The sequence below is a fragment of the Mesoplodon mirus genome (assembly GCF_964341445.2).
Source record: "Mesoplodon mirus genome assembly, chromosome: 1".
Lineage (NCBI taxonomy): Eukaryota > Metazoa > Chordata > Mammalia > Artiodactyla > Ziphiidae > Mesoplodon > Mesoplodon mirus.
In genome coordinates, this window is record NC_138976.1 from 85,264,600 (window position 1) to 85,287,628 (window position 23,029).

At 42.3% G+C, this 23,029-nt stretch overlaps 1 protein-coding gene across 1 annotated transcript in view; it reads right to left on the minus strand.

The window, feature by feature from the left end:
- Nucleotides 1-19,794, minus strand: part of GNAQ (G protein subunit alpha q) — a 301,603-nt gene extending 281,809 nt beyond the window's left edge. The window contains exon 1 of the mRNA XM_082611287.1: nt 19,570-19,794. Within this exon, the coding sequence (XP_082467413.1) occupies nt 19,570-19,705 (136 nt within the window). The 5' untranslated portion in view covers nt 19,706-19,794. The remainder of the gene's footprint in view (nt 1-19,569) is intronic.
- Between the last annotated feature and the right edge of the window lie 3,235 nt (nt 19,795-23,029).

Below are 23,029 nucleotides of genomic sequence, written 5' to 3' on the forward strand. Positions count from 1 at the left end.
CAGAATACATTCTGGTAAATTACCAAATTAATGAAGAAATAAGCTTACTCCTGACAGCACCGTTTATGAGGAATAAGCCCATTTTTCCAAGGTGAGAACTGAAACAACAACATTAAGGTGTGTTTGAGCAGCATATATACACACGGGCAGGAAGAAAGACTGTCCCTCTAAAGGTGATGTCCTCAAATTGTCATACAGTCCACTTTTCGGTTAAAAGTCCTAGAAAAAGGCAATATCCTGGGCTGCCCACTGTCCAGAAATCAATATCCCCCCACTGTGAAGAAGAGCCTTCTACCTGTTGTCAACAGCCACATGGGCACAGGCCAGACTCAATTAAGAGACACGGGCGGAGGGGACTTCCCTGGTGGCACAGTGGCTAAGACTCCGTGCTCCCAATGCAGGGGGCCTGGGTTCGATCCCTGGTCAGGGAACTAGATCCCACACGCATGCCGCGTTCACGTGCCACAACTAAGGAGCCCACGTGCCGCAACTAAGACCTGTGCAACCAAATAAATAAATAAATATATAAATATTTTTTAAAAAGAGAGAGATGGGGGTAAGGGAAGACAAGATCCCTTCTCAATTTTTTGCTAAAGAAACAATAATTTACTATCAACTTCTCTCCCACCATGACCACACCATCCAACTGGAGGGACTGAGTTTATTTCATATTAAACAATTATACACATACACACACACATATACACACACACACACATATACATACACACACACACACAAACACATACACACCCATACTGAATAAAACAACTTCCACTCAACCACCGAATTTCCTGAGAAAATTTAATGCAGTTGCTAAAAATGTGAGCATGATGTCAAATTCTATAAAATAAAGTACACAGAACTGTAAGTTGGCTTTCTGTCTTTAAGGACGACTTGCCTTATGGGGAGAAAAAGAGCAGTTAAACCAATTTGGCTGTAAAGAAAATAGGTACCAAATGAAATCTGTTTCTCCAAAAATATTCCTTTTCTTCTACACGGAAATTAGAACCCAAAGAGGACAGGAATAAGAAAACGCTCCTTCGCTCCTTAACGATCATGCCCTTTATAAACTTGTTGGTAACCTAAACTTCAGGATTTAAGGAGAGATTAAAACTGACCAGTCACCATATGCAGTGTCAGGGGTGCTACCACCTTACACACCCCACCCCACCCCACCCCACCCACCCAAAGGCCAGGAAGTGTGAGTTCCACTGAAGCAGGGCAACCTGACTGCCTTCTGTGATAGGAGACCAAGCAACAGTCTAGCAAGAAAGAGCAGATGCACCTTTCTTGATTTCTCTATTCCCTTTTATACCAACACAAATTAAATACTGAGGTCAAATCCAAATAGTATATTTGGGGTTCTATTAGGTATGTAAACAACAAAGTACTTAATAACCAAATCAACTGTAGATTCATATTGAGTGATGGACTGTGGGGATCTGATCTGAAATCTAATACCTTCCATGTCTTTATTGACAGTATTAACAAAAACACTTGTCTTAATATAATTCTTAATAATTCTTAATTGTGGTAAGTTCATCTACTTTCCTCTGAGGATGAACTGGGAAGGATTAGAAATACTAGAAGTCGGGGAAAAAAGCTGAAATGATCTTGACCTTGGAAAGACATTCCTAACAGAATCAGGATGAAATTCAATAGGAATAAGTACTCTCAGCAATTGCGGGGAAAAAAAGAAAATCCTATGCAAATATATAATAAATGCAAAAATGCAGAGGATTGTACGCAGATCACAGAATACCATAGGTCAAAAACAGGGCTAGCAATGTAGTACTGTATTGAAAAAAATAAATAAGAACCATCAAGGTACTGGTAGAGGAAAGTTACAGAAGCTCTCTGTACTCAAAACTGCTATATTTCTTGGGATGATTTGTTTAGATAAAAGGCAAAGATTTCTGAAGTCACATGTATCTCAGTTCGGGAAAAGATACAGAAATATTACCTACTCTGACTTCATAAAAACATATCTCAAGTGTTAGCTTCCATTTTGGTTTGTTTTTTTTTTAAAGAAGAAAACAACTAGGATGATAAAGGACAAGATGTTATTCCTCCCTTATGAGAAATGATAGAACTCAATGTTAAACACAAAGAAAGCAAACTCCAGGAGTGTCATGAGGATAACTCCGATTATTTGGAAAAGTAGATGTGTTCCAGGGGATTCCAGAGTCCCAGTGTCCCCAAGGGATGGACCTGAAACCAGTTTCAGGATAGGTTTCAGCTCAGCATACAAACATTTTCTAAGCAACACAGATGACCAAAGAGAATTAATTCCTCTTAGGGGATGATGTTCCTACCACTGAACATAGAGGGGAACAAAATAACAATAAATTGGGGGATGTTACAGAGGTGACTGAAGTACGGGCTGCAAGCTTGGACTTTTAAGCATACAAAAGATGCTATAATTATAACTCTCTATGAAAGACTTCACGTATGTTAATTACAGTCATCAAGACTCATAAAGCACACTTCCTGGAAAGAAGGCAAAGTGCTCCAAAAAAACAACTTCCTTTCTATCCCTCAAAATGTACAAAAAGAAAAAAAGTAGAGAGGAAACCTCATCTTCGTTAATAATAGCAAAGGACTTATCAACCAGAAGCAATGCAAACAGATCAAAGAGAGAGAACCTGCATAGCTCTTCTGCTGGTAAAATAGTGCAGTGTTGAGGCAAGCTAGTATCCAAGGTCCTGAAAGACTTCCTGGTATCCCCCAGCTTGGAGGAATAAGTAACACCCTACTGGAACTCTCTTCCACTAGCAGAGGAGGGAGCTATAGAGACACTATACAGCCAAGCGATCCCAGTCTCTCCCTCTGACCTGGCAGTGCTGAGGGTGGAAAGCGGGCCTCCTGTGCAAAGTGGTCTAAGAATACAGAGAAATATACCCAACAGGTGCACAGAACGAAAATCCCACAAACAGCAAAGCATCATTTCTCATCAAATGAGAACAATTTCTCATCAAAATGGCTGGCACATGCAAACGGAAAAGAAAAATGGAACTGGTTGTAAAATACGACAAAATTAAGAAGAGGCAAAGCCCACAGTCTGAAAATACCCACCGCCAGAGAGCCTTACCACCACTCTACTCCAACAACTGAATGGCTAAAAATAGAATATATACTATCATCGTCCAGCCCACCAGCTTAAGTGCTAAGAGAAAGACACACACAGACCCAAGACAAATAGGGAAGGAAGTCAATGAGATTCCACCCACACTATTTTTGGACAAACAGTGGGGCCAGACAAAATTTGGAGCATTCTTAAGAAAAAATGAAGACAAGGCACAGAACATGCAGAAGGAAAATGAAGAGAACACTCTGTAAGATATACTCTAGGAAACAGAAGAAAAAAATAGAGTATAGCTGCTCTGTATTATCAAGAAAATCTAAGGAAACATGGACTGTTTGAAATAGGATATTAAAAAAAATAAAATAAGGTAGAAAGAAATTGTCAGAGCTAAAAGGGGAAATAAGGAGAAAAAATAATATTGAAGAACTTAAAAATGAAATCAGAACATCAAATACATACAGCAGGCACTTCAGTCATTCAAAACCTACTTATTGCTGCTTGACATTTATATGCCAAGCACTGCCAAATCAGTGTTGCCAACAAGAAACTTGAACAAATCACACAAGGAAAAGAATGGAGAAATGAAGCCAAATATAAGCAGTAAAATTAAATAACAACCTGTTTCTTTTATTATATATACATGTATATATTTTATGTATCCATAGAACAAAAATTGACTATATATTGGGCTACAATAAATTCCAAAAAGTAAAAACAATACAGACCACATTCTCCTATCAAAATGATGTAAGGCAAGGAATAACAAAGGTTGAAAAAAAATCACAACCACTTGGAAAATTTTAAACTGTCTTAAACAATCCTGGTTCAAAGATAAAAATAAAAATCATAATTTTATAGTGTCTGTAGAAGAATGATATGAACACTAGGTAGTAACAAGTTGAAAAATTCAAAGCTTTAAACACTTCTCACTTAAATCAAGAAAATGTTAAAATCAATAATCTAAGAATTTTATTTCAAGAAAATTTTTATAGTACAACTAAATAAACCTGGACAAATTGCAAGAAAGTAATAAAGATAAGGCAAAAATTGGGCTTCCCTGGTGGCGCAGTGGTTGAGAATCTGGCTGCCAATGCAGGGGACACGGGTTCAAGCCCTGGTCTGGGAGGATCCCACATGCCGTGGAGCAACTAGGCCCGTGAGCCACAACTACTGAGCCTGCGTGTCTGGAGCCTGTGCTCCGCAACAAGAGAGGCCGCGACGGTGAGAGGCCCGCGCACTGTGATGAAGAGTGGTCCCCACCTGCCACAACTAGAGAAAGCCCTCGCACAGAAACGAAGACCCAACACAGCAATAAATAAATAAATTAATTAATTAATTAACTCCTACCCCCAACATCTAAAAAAAAAAAAAAGATAAGGCAAAAATAAATTAATAATAAGGGTACCAAGACCATACAATGGAAAATGAATGTCTTTTCAACAAATGGTGCTGCAACAACTACATATCCAGTTGCAAACGAATGAAATCGGAACCCTACTTCACACCATATACAAAAATCAACTTAACGTGGACCAAAGACCTGAATGTAAAACCTAAAACTATGCAACTCTTAGAAGAAAACATGGAGGTAAATCTTTGTGACCTTGGATTTAGCAACAGTTTCTTATATGTGACACCAAAAACATAAGCAACAAAAGAAAAAAAATATATAAACTGGACTTCATTACAAGTAAAAGCTTTTGTGTTGCAGTACAATTTTGCACATAGCTAAACATGTCATATAACCTTATCAGTTCTATTTTTTCTTTTTCCCTTGGAGATATTCATCCTAGGGCACTCCATTCTTCCATAGATAAAAAGGTCAATTTTCTAGAAATACCTCGGTTATTAAAGTTGAAACTAAGTGATTTAAAAAACTAACTAAACCTAAAGTAAACCTGAAACCTAAACTAAATAATAAATTGAGGCATTTGTTATTTTTGTAAATAGGCAGTTTAGAAAAGAAAATGAAGACTTTATAATAGAAATTAATTCAATACAATGCAAATAAACACAAGGTTTTTTAGCCCATCAGATTACCAAAATTCTAATGATACTAAAATGTATCAAAACAGTTACTACATAAGCTAGAGGTGGGAAATAAACCAATACCACCTTTCTGAAAGTCAGGGTGGTGATGTGTATCAAAAATTTAAATAAGGCTATCATTGGGCTGATGATCCAACTCTGAGGAACTTATCTGAATATATAAATGTACAAAGATCGATCCCCTACAGTATTCTCTAGAGCACTGATGATTAAAGAAATTTAATGGACTCAAACGAGATACATATCAACAGGGTCAGGTATATGTAAATGGTGGGGTGCTGGCAAATTTTTAACAACTAGCTCTGCAGGGGCGGGGGTGGGGGAGCTCGTATTCGTAATATCAGCCAATTTCTGCAGCATGAGTACTCCCATCATGGCTAATTTCAAGCTACCAAAATGAACTCAGTGAATGCTGAGTTGAGAAGAAATGTACAGAACTGGCTTTTATGAGCAGGTGCAAGCTAGCTGCAGCACATCACTGCATGATTCCTAATACATCGGAACAATGACAAAAAAATACACTGCAACACTAAAAAGCCATAGCTGTGATGCAAAGGATTTATATTACATGGCAAGATATCCATTACATACTACTGGATGAGAAAAGCCAATTACATACAGAACAGCTTATGTTGTATAATCTGGGATAGTGTGAATTTATATGTGTATGCATTTTACTTTCACTTTGAAAGAAAAAGAATCACACAACAGTGATGTGTAAACATTACATTCAATCTAGTTTCGCCATAACAAGAACAGTAAATCTGGCTTTCAGGGAGTATCTAAACCAAATTAAGATTTTTATTTTAAAAAAGAACAGCAAAAGATCAACAGATTTGGCTTCAAAGCAATTAAAAACTTCTGTATTAAATAATAAAAAACGAAGAAAAGGAAAAACAACAGACGAGGGTTAAGTTATTTGCAGTAAATATGAAAAAGACTAATTTCATTTGTGTGTTCGGAGCTCACAAATAGGCAAAGGAAATGAAGAGACAACTTACAAAATAAGGAATTCAACTAGAAACAAACATATGGGAAAATGGTCATTCTTACTAGTGATCAAATAAGTGCAAATGTTTTAATTATGTACCTTTTTTGCCTACTAATTTACTGATAATCTTATAATAATACTCACAATGTTGCAAATTGTATACAATCATTTCAGAGTATGTTTAAGTTGCGTGTAATCAAGAGCTATAAAATTTTTCATATCCTCTAACTTAGACGTAACATTTCATCTAACAAAAGTGTGTGAGTGTGTGTGTTTAAAAAAAAATTGCTATCTATGCCAAGAACTTCATCACAGCATTATTCTGAAAATGGAACATATATACACTAATATGTATAAAATAGATAACTAATTAGAACCTGCTGTATAAAAAAATAAAATTAAAAAAAAAAAAAAGAAAATGGCAACACTGGGAGAAAGCTAAATGCCCCCCCCAAAAAAAGAGTAAGCAAGAAAATTAATATATCTCCTCTAACAGAGTATTATACAATTCCAAATATTAATATGAAGTTTATATAACCACACAGAAAATGCTTACAACATAATGTTAAATTGTACAGTATGATTATGGCCACGCAAGAAACATAAAAAGAGAGCAGACTTGAAAGGAATATACAAAAAACAAAAAAGATCACGTTTCTTAGATCGGTACATTCTGGATAAACTTATGGATACATTTTCAAACATTTTTTTCATATTTTGTCTAAAAAACTGCATTATTCATAAAATCTCAAAATCACTGAAAAATAAAACAAAAAATAATATTATTAACATAGAACGGGCTGTCATTTCAAAGGCCATGAAAACAATATAATGTATTTCCTAACAATATAAGAAAATTCTTAAGTGGAAGAAAATAAACACTTCTTGACTCAAACTTTGTCTATTCAGTACAACAGTTTGTCTCGTTATTAAACTTTTTAAACTATTTTAGAAAGCAACCATACCATCAGAGGATACATATCTCAAGTGTTCTTCTTTATTTCATTCCAAAAAGAGAATAAAAAACAATCTAAGTTCAGGCAGTAGCATACTGCTTGAAGATATATAATATAAAGAAAGAATATTTTTAACAAGAAAAGACAAATCATTGTGTGACCCTGTGATTCAGTACTAGGGATGCACAATGCATTAATGAATTCTGGGAAGGATACATTGTAATTTGAGTAGCAATTCACAGATAGACCCTAGGGATTTAGAAAAACCCTAGACAAGAATCCCTGTTCCCATAATAAGCATGGTCTGGAGTGGAAAGCGCTACAGAAAATGTGTTTCTCAAAGGACCTATCTGGTGACTTTGGTGAAAATATATTGAGAGTCAAGATTTCCCTAAAGAAATATTAATGAAGTCATGATTTCCTCCATTAAAATGGAACCCTTTGTCAAGAACTGTATGGATGGGGAAATACAAATTATTTTTCTGAAACTGATCAAGCAACATACAGGTATCTTCTCCAACCAGAAGATGGGAAACTTATGGGACTCCTCATTACAAGAGTTGACATCTGCCCCCAATTTTTAGTCATTTCTAATGTGCTTCAGATAACATCTTAGATGGTGACCCAACACGTAACAGGAGATACCAGGATGTTCAGAGGACACCCCATTCATTAGTCCTTGAACCCATCAAGGCCCTTCCATCTCTAGAATCCATGTCTGGTCCAAGTTTGGCTCCAAGAGGAGCCAATACTATGGTAATTCATTAGTTCCTAACACACCAGGAAGTGATGGGTAATAAAAACAGAGGCTGATTTCAAGTATCTTTTGTTTCAGCACTCATTAGCTCTGCTCTCAAATTATTCAAAATTATTCAAAGTATTCAAAATATATTTGCCTACATTTTGAATCAAGAAGTCCTCTTAATTCTATCATGGACAAATGAAGCCCATTTTGAATGCTGGTCATAAATAGGCTTTAGGGACCTTGAATAATCTGCTCCCTGGACTTGGAATGTTATAGCCCGGAATGTGAACAGCTCCTAAGAGAACACAACCAACACACAGGTGCATTTTTCAGCTAAAAATTACAAACAACTTCTATATTACCTGGCTCCACCTGAGTAAGAATCCCCTTGGCAAGAATATCTCATACCATTTATCTACTCACTGCCTTGGGCAACTGAGAAGGCACTCTATTGTAGGAGAAGCATGCCACATAAAAGCAGATTTCCTGGGCAAGAGACATCCTAATAACCCATCACCAGATTAGCAGAGTTCTCAATACAGTAATAGATGCATTTCTATCACCTTAAACAGCTAACGGGGTCGGGGGGCGGGGGGGAACACTTGGAAGAGCCTGGTTGTAAATTTTCTTTTTAAAGTGTGAATGGTTTTCCTCAGGACACAGCTTGACTTGAGCTCCGTGCTTTAGGCTATCTAACCACCTCTGGGAGGACCCAGAGAGTGCAGTGCATGCAACAAAAACGCCTCCCATAAAACCCAGTCTTCTACACATGCTCACCTCCCAACCCAGCATCTGGGAGAGGAAGGGGACGGTAGATGTGACAATGATGAAGAACCGGGTTGGGCAGTGGAGCTGCCAAGAGGAAGCTGCATGGGCTGGGCTCTTCCTAATCAATGCGGCCAAGTCAACACACAGCACAGGGCACCTCTCCTCTGCTCTCCTTCCTTCCCTCCAGAGCTTAGGGAACACACGGTGCACCATCCCTACAAGGAGCCACACCCTGCGCCCTGCCAAGCCCCTCAAGATCCCCCATCACCCTCTGTCGCCTACAACTGTTCTCCTTTTCCCCTGCACCTGTCCAACTCCAAATCTGAAATCAAGGTAAGCAAGCCTGGAGCTGATAAGATAATGAGAAGGCCATGGGCCAGAAGGAAAGTAGGGGTCAAGGAATGCCAAACGCCTGCCTGGCACTTCCAGTGGAACTGGGCTCTGTAACAATGTTTCTCCAGAGCCAGGATGAAAGTCTAGCTGTTCCTTCTTTGGTCATAGAGCCCTTTCTCCAGAACGCAGACAAGGGACACAGGAAGTTGCTTTCTTAAAATTTCTCCGACCATGGTCATGACAACTAACGGCCGTTCAGAGGTCACAGCAACTTACATGTATATATTATAAATATTTTTTAGACCAAAAAAGTATGAAAACTCCTTACTTCATATTATGAATGTGTCCACCCTTAATCTGTTCTTGTGGTTTCAGTTAAAACCCTGGGACTTCCCTGGTGGCGCAGTGGTTAAGAATCCGCTTGCCAACGCACGGGACATGGGTTCAATCCCTGGTCCGGAAAGATCCCACATGTTGCGGAGCAACTAAGCCCGTGTGCCACAACGACTGAGCCCACGTGCCTGGAGCCCGTGCTCCGCAGCAAGAGAAGCCACCGCAATGAGAAGCCCACGCACCGCAACGAAGAGTAGCCCCCACTCGCCGCAACTAGAGAAAGCCCGCGCGCAGCAACGAAGACCCCACGCAGCCAATTAATTAATTAATTTTAAAAAATTAAAGCCCCAAGGGAAAAAAAATGAGCATAGTAATGGGAGAAGAAATGGACACAAGTGGTCCATCTAAGGGTTAATTCCAAATCTCTTCTGGAAGGCCATGGAAAAGGGATGGACTGGCTCCAAATACAAAGCAGCCCGCAAAGTGCTCCACCAAGGTGTGTGAGGCACTCCCAGTGCCCAGGCTCAAAGGGCCAACCTGCTCTCCCTGAAGAGGGCAGAAATGCGCTTGAGCAGCTTGCCGGCAAATGAAAAGCACTGCTTAAGGCCCAATGAAGAAGAATAAGGAGGAGGAGGGGTGAGTCAAAGGCAGCTGCCTGAGGGCGTCTAAGAACACACACCCAGGCCTGCGCAGGGCAGCTGAGGAACACTGCGCCCCGCAGGCTCCACCTCCGTGTCTCCTAGGATGTCGCCCTTCCTGCAGGAAGCAAGAGACCCACGCTGATATGACAGGAGGCTTTTGATACCATTCCCCGAGAAGGCAGTGAGACTATCAGCAGCGTGCCGGGTGGCAGGCGGGGCTCTGGGCACACTTGCTCAGCCTCCTCACAGCTCTCGCCCAGCACTCTCCGAGCCGCCTGCCTGCGGGGGAAAGAGCGGAGGGCGAGGGCGGCCAGGAGGAGCCCACCAGACCTGGCCGAGCCCCCCAACATAGCCCATCACTCCTGGAAAGGCTGAAGCTCAGGCCCCTTGTCCAGGGCTGACAGCGGCTGGAAACTGGCTGAGATGGCAACATCGCAGAGGAAGTTTCAAAGTTCAGACAGCCTTTAGATTTGGTCCAGTCTCTTCATTCTACGGGTTTCTATAGAAATAGTAAAGGAACAAAGGAGCGAAACACCCGTGGGTTAGTCGCAGGAGGCAGGGCAGGAGTACCCGACTGCCTTTCCGTTACAGGCTTTAGAAAAGATACTCACAGCTACACCAACATGCAGAGCCACAGGAGTATTTCCCGGCCTGCTCAAACAAACTCTCACACAGCCAGTGTGCCATTGTTTTTGCATGATCTACTGATTTCCAAAAATATATCACAAGAGTTAGAGAGAAAAGAGACTTAAACTCTTAACAAGTACCCTGCCATTCTTTTAAGGGCAAACCAGGAACAAGAATTAAAGTCATCCTGTATTATTAGAACAAGTCACAGGAAATGGGTCAGCTCTTTAGGACAAGAGGAAAATTGCATTTGCCATCTGCGGAAAGAACCTGTAATATAATGAAGGAGCTCTGAAAGGTGTAGTTCCTAAAATATCAATTCTCATGGCAAGAACATATCATTGTGTCTTTACCTTAAAAAATAAACTAACCAAAGAACCCTCTCAGACTGACTGGGTATAAAGCAAGCAAAGGCTGCTGCTAGTGCCACCCTCCCTGACTATCTGGGATAGAAACACAATTAGAAAGAGATGTTTTAAAGCTCTCAAGTAAGTGAGGTGAGGATGTTCAAATCATCAAATGAGGAAGATGCGCTATTGCCCAACACAGGCCCACAGCACCTTCTCCCCTTCTAGTACACGCACTGCATCCTATTTTGAAACCCAGTGCCCTGTGACAGATTATCCAGCACAGGCTCGCTAGCTTTCTGCTGGTAACCATGCACCAATCTCAAGTCCCCATCCCCTGGAAAAGGAGAATTTTACATTTCGTTTGATAACAATGTATTTTGTTTTGCAGACCACAGGTGTTGCTACAGAAAGTTAATCACCTCCTCAAAGCAAATTCACAAGTGTCTTTCTTTTAATGCATTCAAGCACCCAACTTCCCCTCTCACCAGCTCACCACCACATGTTTGAAAGAAGCACCAACTTGGAAGTTCCCTAAATCTTAAAGAAATGCACACATCAGAGAATCTAAGGAACCCCCTCCTAGCATTTGGTTAAGGAAGCTGTGAGACAGAATAAACGGGTGGGTGGGATTCCACAGAAGGGTGTTTTTTTGCGGGGTGGGGGGCCTGCAGCAAAAAGCTGGAAGACTGAACAATGGGTGGATGAGACACTGGAGCGTTTCTCTCTAGAAACCACTGGTCAGTTGCAGTCACCAGGAAATACGTGGAAAACGCTACCCATCACCCCACCGCCTCTTCCCCAAATGGAAATGTAAAAAACAAACACTGAAACTGAAAAAGATGAAAAAAGTTTTTAAATTGTAAAAAAGGAAGCAAAAGAAAAATTCTACTTCAATTTTTTTACTAAGTGATGGTGATTTTAAAAAAGGGGGGGGAGGGCAAATTCTGGAAAGAGGCAATTAATTCATGATTTCAGTTCTCCAAAGGGAAAAAACATGAGGCCGTCTCTCAGAAATACTCATGAACGTGTTTCTAAACATCACTGTTCACTTCCTGTAATAGAGCCAAAAAGTCTCACTCTAGCTCTTTTTCTTTAATTTGTGGATCAATTATTGCTCCCTTCTGTGAGACTGCAGAAATACCATGGCATTACTAACATTCTGGTTCCTGACTGCAGCACAATCCATCACACACTTCCCTGAAACAGCTATTTGCTTCCAAAGCAGTCAAACTGCTCACAATCTAAGATTAATCCTGTAATAAAGGTGTGTAGAATTTTCAAATTTCAAAGGACTTGTGTAACAGTTTTCCATTCAAACTGCTAGATAAACTGCTATTGGCTTTTTAACCCGAAACAATGACGAGAACGTTCAACTGAATCATTCTCCTGAGACAATGAATGAGAAGCAGGCATGGAGACAAAGACGACCTCGCCTTTAAAACAGAATTTCTTTAACTGTGCCCCAAGTGGCCCACAAAATGACAAAGAGGTGTGGTAAATGGAGAACAAATCAATGATACCCATTAGAAGAAAGCAAGACATTTAAATTCACTCCGTTCAACTGCTCTTTCTTCTGGGAACCCAGCTGCCCACCCTGCCCCCGTCCTCCTACACCCACAAGTCCCCAGTTACTGAGTCCCCAGGTACAACAGAATGATTGTAAACTGAGCAAGACAAGGTGCTTCACTGAGCTACAAAGAAACAACGGCCACTATCTTTGCCCTCATGTAGCTTCCACTTTAGTTAGAAACATAGGGCAAGTGGTCATTAACAGTTTCTCATAGTTAAAGGCAAAAAACGATATGCTTGCTCCAAGGAAATAATATATATCACTCAGGAGTTCAAATTCTCAAGACCGTCTGCTCTCCCCAGTTGTGTAATCCCCGGAAAGCTTCTAGAATGGCCTTCAGATTATTTTGTCTTTTTCTTTGTATTAAGAGCCAATAGAAAAGCCAAAACCAGGAAGGATAATACTCAGAAGGACATGTCAGGCTGAGGGCATCAACTGTAAAACAACAAGAACTGTGAACAGTGCTTGTAGTCTTTCCTGCTGGCAAATAAGAAACAGGGAGTGTCTCACGTACATTATTTTACACAGAGCAGGTGCTTAATATTTGTTCATTTGATCAGCATTCTATATACAACTGTTCTTTCTTATGGTATGTCTGGTAAAAAATTTAGAGGAAATATTTGTTTTCCAAAAACTGGCAAGTGTTTGCTGAATAAATGAATTTGAAATATCTTGATAACTTTATTTTTAAATAAGACTAATTTTGTTCTTAAAATTGAAACATGAGGCTCTTAACAAAATATTCTGCACTGATTTCAGAAATTATGGCTAGGTATAAAGGTCAACCCCAGAGCTACTTAGCAAATTCAGTCTTTGGTTCTCAACACTGCAATATGGATGTTTATTTTGTTTGTAATAAAGTCCAGATTCATGACCACCTAGGATTTATGAACTCATTTAGGACAGCATGTTTAGGTACTTTTTTTCCTTTTTACTACATGTCAGATGAGAAATCAGACAGGTTTTTTACATATCAGTAAGGTAACAAATCACAGGTGATTGTTGAACAACTTCCTATAATTTTATTAGTAACAGCTGTTCACACAAAATAGAGTTTGGGTCTGAGAATAGCTTTCTTTAATGTTACTCCATTCGGCAGAACAAGAGAAAACATTCACTGTTTACTGTAGTTGGTTATTGCCACAGATTTAATTACCAACAATCACACATTTTACCTTCTACTGCTATTTCACACTTCCCTAGGATTAATTCTGCAGAGATCTTAACATTGCTTAAAAGTTTCCCTTTGAAAAAAAATGTCACTACCCTCCCCTTCAACCAGAAAATTAGACTTTAAATTTGCTGCTACAAATACTTGTATTTCCCTCAACCCAAAAGAGAGAGTTCTGGAGAAAACACATTCTTTCCACCTTCTCAGGGAGAAAGCAATCCCAACCTTCTTAAAATGGCTTCTCTCTCTTGCAATATGTACCCTTTGAGGTCCCTATTTTTCCTCTACAACACTCAATCCACAGTTCCATTAATACCAAAAGAACTAATAACCTTAAAGAAAAACTAATATGAATGCTGGAATCAAAATCATCCTTGGCAAATCTCGTTCATTTCTTTTCAAGTGTAAGTTTGCCTGGATCATGAAGAAAAATGTGTTCTTTTCTGCTAAGTTTAGCATAGCACGCAGCCTCACAACTGCAGAAGCTGTTTCAGGTCCTTAAAAATTCATCTGTAATAAAAATCATAACTATATTTAATAGGCATCTCTGAAAATTGAACATAAGCCATCTCTTATAAGGTACAGCTAGGTTGTTTGATTTTTTTTTAATGAAAAAGAGGCTATAAAATTTATCTGTAATAAACAAAATGGCCACTAAATTATTCTTCTGGTTCTCCTTCCTAAGCCTACCTAAAAATATGCGAACAGATACATAAGGGATCACTTCACTGTTCAGTAGGGTTTTAATTTGCGCCCAAAATTCCCATAAGAAGAAACAATACGTAAGTACAAGTACGAGATTGACAGTTACATGGCAGATCTAGACAATGAATCTACGTGGTTCAATGCAAAAATCTTACTCTGAACGCCTTGTTATATAGTCAGAGCTACAGTTTTGGTTTTTATGAGGGATGCTGCCATTTCACTCTTCAGATACAAACTGTAAGTACTTTGTTTCCAAAAAAATAAAATGAAGAAAAAAAGGAAACGCATCCAAACAAATCCTGACATTTAGAAACATATTCAACACTTGCAAGCTAAAAAAGTAGCAAAAAGAAAACCAGCTGGTCTTAAAGCAGCCTCATAAACACTGTATTATGGTATTTCCAGGGAGATTCTGTTATTAGGGCTACTCAGAAGGAAGCTTTCATTCTGCGGTTCTGAGTAACCATCCTAGACAGCCACTAACCTCTAGGTTAATTCGGGCATCGACATCCTCCTCCTTCCCCTAGTGAACTCTACAGAGGGGTAATGGGGTGGGTGCTTTTACCCAGACCTACATGCATGAGCTCTCCACACAGGCTAACTTTGTCAGAGCACACCCAGCCTTCCAGGTGCCTTCTTGCTCTGTAACTGTTCAGTTTTCAGTACAAATGTACATCGCTCAAATTAAAAACATTCTTTCTGCAATTCTTAAAATTTAATCGTTGCGGTTCTCCTCATGTAATTATATATAGGTAAATCGTAAAAATCTGTTCAGTCACCACCTGTACTCTAGAGAATTTAAAAATTCACTCTGTTGAGTGTATCATGGGGGAAAGTATATGGCAAAAAGATGAGAGGATTAAACTAGCTTCTATACAAAAAAAAGTAATCAAGATATGGTATGGCTTCTTTTTTTTTTTCCTGTAAATGTTCATATTTTAAGTGTGACTGTTATCATTCCCAAATGCACACAGCACAGAACTGTAATACATGGTTCAATATGTGATGTAACATCTTACATTAACACTTCCTATCCTGGAATGCATTTGTATTTAATTGGCTCAAAGAGTTACATATAATTTTTTTTTAAAGATCATGATTTTCTCTGCCACAGAATAAAAACATTACACTTCCCCATGTCTCTATAATGTCTTCATTGTTTTATGGTCCCAATTTCTATTAGGAGGGTTACAAATAAGTTTACTTATTCAACAAATACTTATTGAGACCATTCTATGAATTAGAGATTGTGCCAGAAGCTGGGATTTAATAGTGAACAATATAGAATCAGTCCTCAGTCCCTACTCTCCTAAGCTTCCAGTCTAGAATAGAAAGAAAATCTCCAATCACATATGTAATTCAGTTAGAAGAGCAAGAACATATATTCTTTCATCTAAAATAGGCCTAGGGCTTCCCTGGTGGTGCAGTGGTTAAGAATCCACCTGCCAATGCAGGGGACATGAGTTCGAGCCCTGTTCAGGGAAGAGCCCACATGCCGCGGAGCAACTAAGCCCCTGGGCCACATCTACTGAGCCTGCACTCTAGAGCCCGTGTGCCACAACTACTGAGGCTGCGCTCTAGAGCCAGCAAGCCAGAACTACTGAAGTCCGCGCACCTAGAGCCCGTGCTCCGCAACAAGAGAAGCCACCGCAATGAGAAGCCCACACACCGCAAAGGAGAGTAGCCCCTGCTCACCACAAGGAGACCCACACAGCAACAAAGACCCAACGCAGCCAAAAATAAATACATAAAATAAATATATTTTTAAAAATCCTTAAGAACATCATAAGCTTTTTTAATAAATAAATAAATAAATAAATAAAATAAAATAAAATAAAATAAAATAGGCCTAAACTTTGCCTCTTCAATAGGTGGAATCCAATCAATAAAAAAAGATTTGCTAAATTTTTCTATTTGATGACTAAGATCTGAAGAGTAAAGATTTCTAAAACATGTAAAATAAGAACAGGTTAATGGGGGGAAAAATGTGTCTTCAAGGAACTGAAAAATTTCAACATGAATATCCTTGACCAGAAGCAGGCATTCAAGGCCACTTGTTTTATACAGACTTAAAGACACATTATATTAAATAGTGTGACCTATGTACCACCAAATAATTAGTTAATATTCATAAGTATTAATTAAAGGAAACAATGTGCATTACATCTAGGAAGTATATAAAAACTTAAAATATTCTCTTGCATATCTATGTAGAAAACAGTTTTCTTTGAGGTGTCTAAGAAAATAAACACTATATAAATGAATTTAGAAAATGAATAAAGAAAACAAGAATTCAGAATTTAATATGCTATTTTATGGTAGTAGGTTTCTGGGTTCATTTTTTAAAAAGAATAAATATCAAAATGTATAAGTACTGTAGAATTTGGAACATATCGGCATATTTGCTGGATAGGTATCAAGGCAGCCCAAATTTTACTGCCATACTTTCATCTAGGCAGGTAACCACTATTTTCTCTAATTTCTCCATAGTATAAAGTTAACTAATTAATTTTATATTTTGCAAGGGGCCCCTGCCAAATAAATCCATTAAAATGGTGCCATGCTTTGAACTACAATTTACTTTGAAAATAATTTTAAATTTACTTTGAAAATAATTTTGAATTTCATTTAAATATAAGGGTTAAATTTATATAAAGTAGTTAAATTCAATTTAAATAAAGTAGTTAAAAATACCAGTAAACCTTTTGATGGGCATCATTTACATGAATGAACATTGAGTGCGAAGCAGCATCAAAGCAGCACGTCAGGTATTCCTCAGAAGGAAACCCTCCCCAATACCTTCCCTGATTCAAATCAACCATCACTTCTCTCCGGGACTCAAAAATTACAAGCACACACACAAATCTACACTTAGTATATAGCACTGGCTATATAAATAGTGTAGGTACTGCAGTAGTTATGTTACAAAGGCAACATACCTAGAACATGAAGCTGTAGCAAATCTTACATGATGTCTACGGATTGAGTTTCTAACAAAAAGTTGTATAGTTTTAAAATGCTAATAAATGTAGATGTTAAACTGATGTCATATTTTTCTACCACTTCTAATAGGCCATATTTGGGGGCTGGGGTGGGGCTGTATTTAACCCTACTCGAAAATCTAATAAGAAGGGGAGAAAAAAAGTTCTCCACACCATCACTTTAGCAGTAAACTGTTTTAATTTTTTTCCTCATAAAATAATCTCCAGGTTCATTTTTTAAAGCAAAATGTTTGCTTTTTTTTAAAAAAAAAAAAGCACAATATGTTACTTAAGTCCAATCTGTAATTAAGTGTCCATCTACGGGCATTTCTCCCAAAGTCCTCCTCCTAGACATTCAAACCTAGGCCCTCAGACAGACAAATCCCCTGAGCTCTAACTCACAGCTGCTAGGAACCCAGAGCTGCCACATTTCAGGCAATGGGGTTGGCCTGAGAGACCTCAAATGCCCTACTCACAGCTAAACAGAAACAAATAAAGACTGTACACAGGGCAAAAGAAAAAGAAAAACCATCCTTAAGTCTCTCTAAAACACACGCTTTTTCCCTTAATCATGCATTAAACTCCATACGTTTCTCTTGCCCCCTCTATTTTCTTCTCAATCTTAAGAATTCAAAAAGCATTCAACTACACCTTTTCAGCCATTAGAAGTAGCTCAAAATGAGAATAAAAATAAAAAGATCTTCCATTTCCAATTGCAGTTTTCCCCTTCCCTGGCTTCATTCCCTAAAGTCCACCCCTCTTATGCAGGGTCTGCCTTCTGTTCTTTATAAACATGTGCACATTTACCTAATCTGGTTTCAAAATGAAGACATTAAGCAGGGCATGTGAGTTAACCATTTGTAACTATTTGTAATCACTGTATTTTGTTCCTTCTTGTAAATGATCCAGTACATAAGCAGTTCAGACCCAAAGGCAATTGGTTCCTTGAACCAGGAGATGGAAAGTTCAAGATAAGAAAGAAAATGCATGCTTCTCAAATCAGAATTGACAATATTCTTTTCTTCCAGAAATGTCTGAGAAGTCTATTTATCATACACGCAAATATCCAGAACACGAGTGCAGACATTTTTCAGGCCTGTTACTGCAAAGCTGTTTGTTCTCCCTACCACAATAGCTCAGAGTTATGTCGCGCTGGCCTGAACGTTGATTCTGAACATTCTCTCAGAGATAATAATCAATAAAATTCCTAGTTCAGAAATGGCATTTTCTTGCTAACTTAATGTTAAGGGAGAATGTTGGGTTATTTTGTAGAGATTAAAGGGAAATTTTTGCTGTTCACTTCCCGTTTTCCTTCTAGCCCAGATTCCAAAGATATTAAAATGCTGTCCGCTTTAAACAAAAGGTTTCTATTTGCTTCCATGAGAGTAATTGAGGCTGTACTGGTAACTATTGTGAATTCAGGCCTACATCTGGGTTGCCTCATTAAACAAAAGATACCCATCGCTGTCAACAACCATACAGCACAACCCTCCCGTATCCCTCATCTTTATCTGGAAGGAATGGTGGAGAAACACGCCTGTCACCATTAAGAAACTCTTCTGGGTCTCTCCTTTTGGTGGTCTGGTGGTTAGAGAACAGCACTCGTGTGACACATTTGGGCTTGCCTCCCCGCCCCGCGAATACACAAGCCCGCTTTCTTCGGAGAGCCAACCACTCGGCTCCCTCCTCATCGCTCCTCGGAGAATCCAGTCGCGAGTCAGCCCACCGTTCCACCATTCGCTCCTGACCCCGGAAAGCACTGATAATGGATGCACACAGGCCACCCCACCGCACGCCATCCCCCAACGTGGCTCTGCTCGCCACCCTCGGGCCACACATACGCACAGCTCCCCACTCCACCACCCCACGGGGCGCCGCGGCCACGACACTGGAAGTTCAACCCCCCTGCCCACCTTCCCACCCCCGCACCTCTCCCAGAAGCAATGTGCCATTGAACAAATTGCAGAAGCACCGCAGACAAACGCGCACCCCCGAGTGCACAGCCCTTAGGGATACCGAAAGCCACAAGCCGAGGCCCTGGGCAGAGCAGCCCCGACCCCTCTGCGCGCGCGCGCGGCTCTGTGTACGCGCGCGCGCGCCCAAGAGGGTGCGGGTAGGGACCGGGAACGCGCCCGGGGAGGGCAGGGGAGAGCCGCGGGCGCCCGGGGGCCGGGGCCACGGTCCCGGGGGGCTGAGGGTGGTGGGTAGGGGGCGCAGGTCCGGCGGGAGGGCCCGCGGCGGCCGGCTCCGGCTGTACTCACCGAGCAGCAGCAGCTTGAGCTCCCGGCGGGCGTCCCGCTTGTCCCTGCGGAGCTGCCGCTCAATCTCGTCGTTGATCCGCCGGGCTTCCTTAGCCTCTTCGCTCAGGCAGCACGCCATGATGGACTCCAGAGTCATTCTTCCAAAGTGCCTCCGCTGCAGCCCCGCCAGCACCCCCTGCTCACACGCGCGCACACACACCCTCCCGCCCTCGCTCCCCCGAGGCAGCGGTGGCCGCCGAGCCCCCGCCGCCCGGGCGCGCGTCCGGGATGAGCTCGGGGAACCGCTGCGGGGGCCGCGGCCAGGGCCGGAGCCACTAGGTGGGCCGGGGGTGCGGCGGGAGCTGGCGGCTCGAGCCGCCGGGAGGAGCGAGGCGGACGCGGGAGGCGGCCGCGGGCGCTGGCTCGGGGGGCGCACTGGGGAAGGCCGCCGCGCCCGGCCTCGCTCAGACGCCCGCGCCTCCTTCCCCGGGAACGGGCGGCCCGCCTCGCCCCCCGCGCCGCCGCCGCCGCCGCGGCTCCCCTAAGCCGTGCGCCCGGCGGCGAGAGCACATCCACCGGGGCGTCCCCGCAGCGAGCGGCCGCCGACGGCTCCCTGCGCCCGGCGCGCTCGCTCCTCGCCGCCGCCTGACACGGCTCCCGGGCGCCCTCGGCCCTGCCCGCGCCCACCGCCCGGCTCGCGCGCAAACCCGACTCGCCGGCCCGCCCGCCGCGCGCTCCTTCGCCTCCGCCTCCGCCTCCGCCAGACGCCCACCCCCGGCCCGGATTGCCTGGCGCGGAGCGGCTGCTCAGTACTCGCCCTCCCCCTCGCCACACACACACATTTTCTTCTTTCTCTGAACTGGAGCACAGATCCGGGAGGGAGGCGGAGGCGGCGGCGGCGGCGGCGGCGGCAGAGGGAGGAGGAGGAGGGAGGGGATGGGCGTGGGAGGAGGAGAGCGGGAGGCGGAGCCGCCGGCCCCTCCTGGAAGGCTTTCCTGGGCTCGCGGCCGCCGCGGCGCGCCTCCAAGTGCCGCTTTCCCCTCGCTCGCGCAGCTCCCGCTCCCGCACCCTCGGTCTGGCCCACCGGCTCAGCGGTCACGGCCACCCCCGGCGCGGGGCGGGGCCGGGTCGCTGAGGCGCAGCCGGGGTCGCCGCCAACCTGCAGCTGCCGGCTGGCCGCCCGGGCGTGGTAAAGCGGGAATATGGCGGCCTCCGCCCGCCAGCTGCCCACTGGCCCCGGAACGCGGCCGCGGCTCCTCCGAAAAGGCGGGTATCTCGGCCCAGTAAGCCCCCAGCACCGGCCGGCGCCGCGAACACCCTGTCCGGCTCCCCCGAAGACGGCCTCGGCGCTCCCGCCCCCGGCTCCGGGGCAGCGCGGATCAGCTCCGCCGGGCGGGTCTTGCCCAGTTCGGTGTTCTTTCCCGTTCCTATTTCTAAAACGCCATTCGGTTAGAAAGTATCTCGCGTCACCTCTGACCCGAGTTCTGTCGTAGCAAATAAGATACACTCAATCGTGGAGTGTGACTGGAGAAGAGAAGGAGCTGTCACTGTCTCGCGGAGGGGGGACGGGGGAGATTTAACAGGAGAAACTGTCCACAAAGTAACTGGAGATAGAAATCTAAATCCTGAGCAGAAAAATGAAGCGGCCCAGTTTCCAAGAGTCTCCTGATAGCTTCCAACTTTTCATGCCATTGAAGTTGTTTTTGTTTTGTTTTTTTACAAGCTCTCCTCTTGTTTTTGAGAAAAGCACACGATGTTTAACAGACAAGTAATCGACTTTACCATTCTAGACCGAGATGGAATTATGACTTCTGGGAAAATGCAAAGTAATGTGAAATAAAAGAAATGGAAAGAATGAAAGAGGAAAATGGGAAAACCAGGATTGCTCCAGCAAAATGCCATTCTAGTATTTTGTTTTTCCACTTTCGACTGAGGCAGTTTACTTTAAATGTTGTTTGCTTATTTTGTTGTAACATGTGTCTGATAAATGGCCAGAAAAACTCCTTGCTCGTTCAAGTTTTATTTGATCTAATAGCTACAAGAGGTGAAACTCATACTGCTTTCTGCCTTAATGGAGCCTCAGGTCTTGAGAGTAAATTGTATCTTAAGAAGGGAATCCCTTTTTCACATTTTATGTTTTCTCTGAGATGTCTCTAGTGCAACCTCCTGATCCAGAATGTAAAGTGAGGGCACGACTCTACTATTGCTATAGGTCAAGAGTGCACATAGGATTCTTGGGTGATGGGTGTGTGACTGCCTTCTTCCATTTGCCATTACTTCCACCCCTTGAGACACACACACACACACACACACACACACACACACACACCACGACTTAGATCAAACAAGTCATCCAGACATAAGATCTATATTTTAGGCTCCCCTTTTAAAAGGATATTTGGCCTAGAAAATGCAGTTATCCCTTAGTTGAATCCAAGGATGGAGAACCTGTGGATAAGGAGGGCCGACTGTAATTAAATTTCACCTTGGCCGGGAAAGCAGAAAGGACAAACTTCACCCCCTTTATGTGAACGTTGTGAAATCAAAATTTAAAATTAAGTGACTAATGAAGTTAAAGATTGAAATTCAATATGCCAACATTTTAAATGGCTTCAAGGGAAAAAATTATAAGTTTGCATCCTCTCAAATATGTCTATACATGAGTTGCAGAGAGATACAAAACATCAGAAAAATAACAAGAAGCTTCAAATAAGTGTCTGGTTTCCTTGCCAAGGATCCTCTGAGATTTTGAAAATGTCTCCCAAACTATGCTATTAAGCTATCAGGTACTCCATTTTGACTGAATTGACCTAATATATTTATTTATTTATTTATTTTTATTTATATATTTGGCTGTACCGGGTCTTAGTTGCGGCACACAGCATCTTTAGTTGCAGCATGTGAACTCTTAGTTGCGGCATGTGGGATCTAGTTCCCTGACCAGGGATCAAACCCAGGCACCCTGCATTGGGAGCGTGGAGTCTTAGCCACTGGACCACCAGGGAAGTCCCTGACCTACTTTTGATGAAAGGAATTAAATTCTTTCAACGCATTGTAGAACAAGAAAAGTCTGTGGGTTTTTTTTGTTTTGTTTTGTTTTGTTTGCAGAACGCGGGCCTCTCACTGTTGTGGCCTCTCCCGTTGCAGAGCGCAGGCTCAGCGGCCATGGCTCACGGACCCAGCCGCTCCGCGGCATGTGGGATCTTCCCAGACCGGGGCACGAACCCGTGTCCCCTGCATCGGCAGGCGGACTCTCAACCACTGCACCACCAGGGAAGCCCGAAAAGTCTGTTTTGTCACCCCTAAATGCCTAGCATCAGGGACACTCCTTGGCACTTGGTAGATATTTGAATGGATTAGACAAATCAATAGGAGGATGTTCCTTCAAGTATAGGGAAGAAATCAGGAAGTAAGGAAAACCAACACTCTATAGTGATAAAGTCATATATGAGTGTCAATAAGGAAACAGGAAAATTTCAAG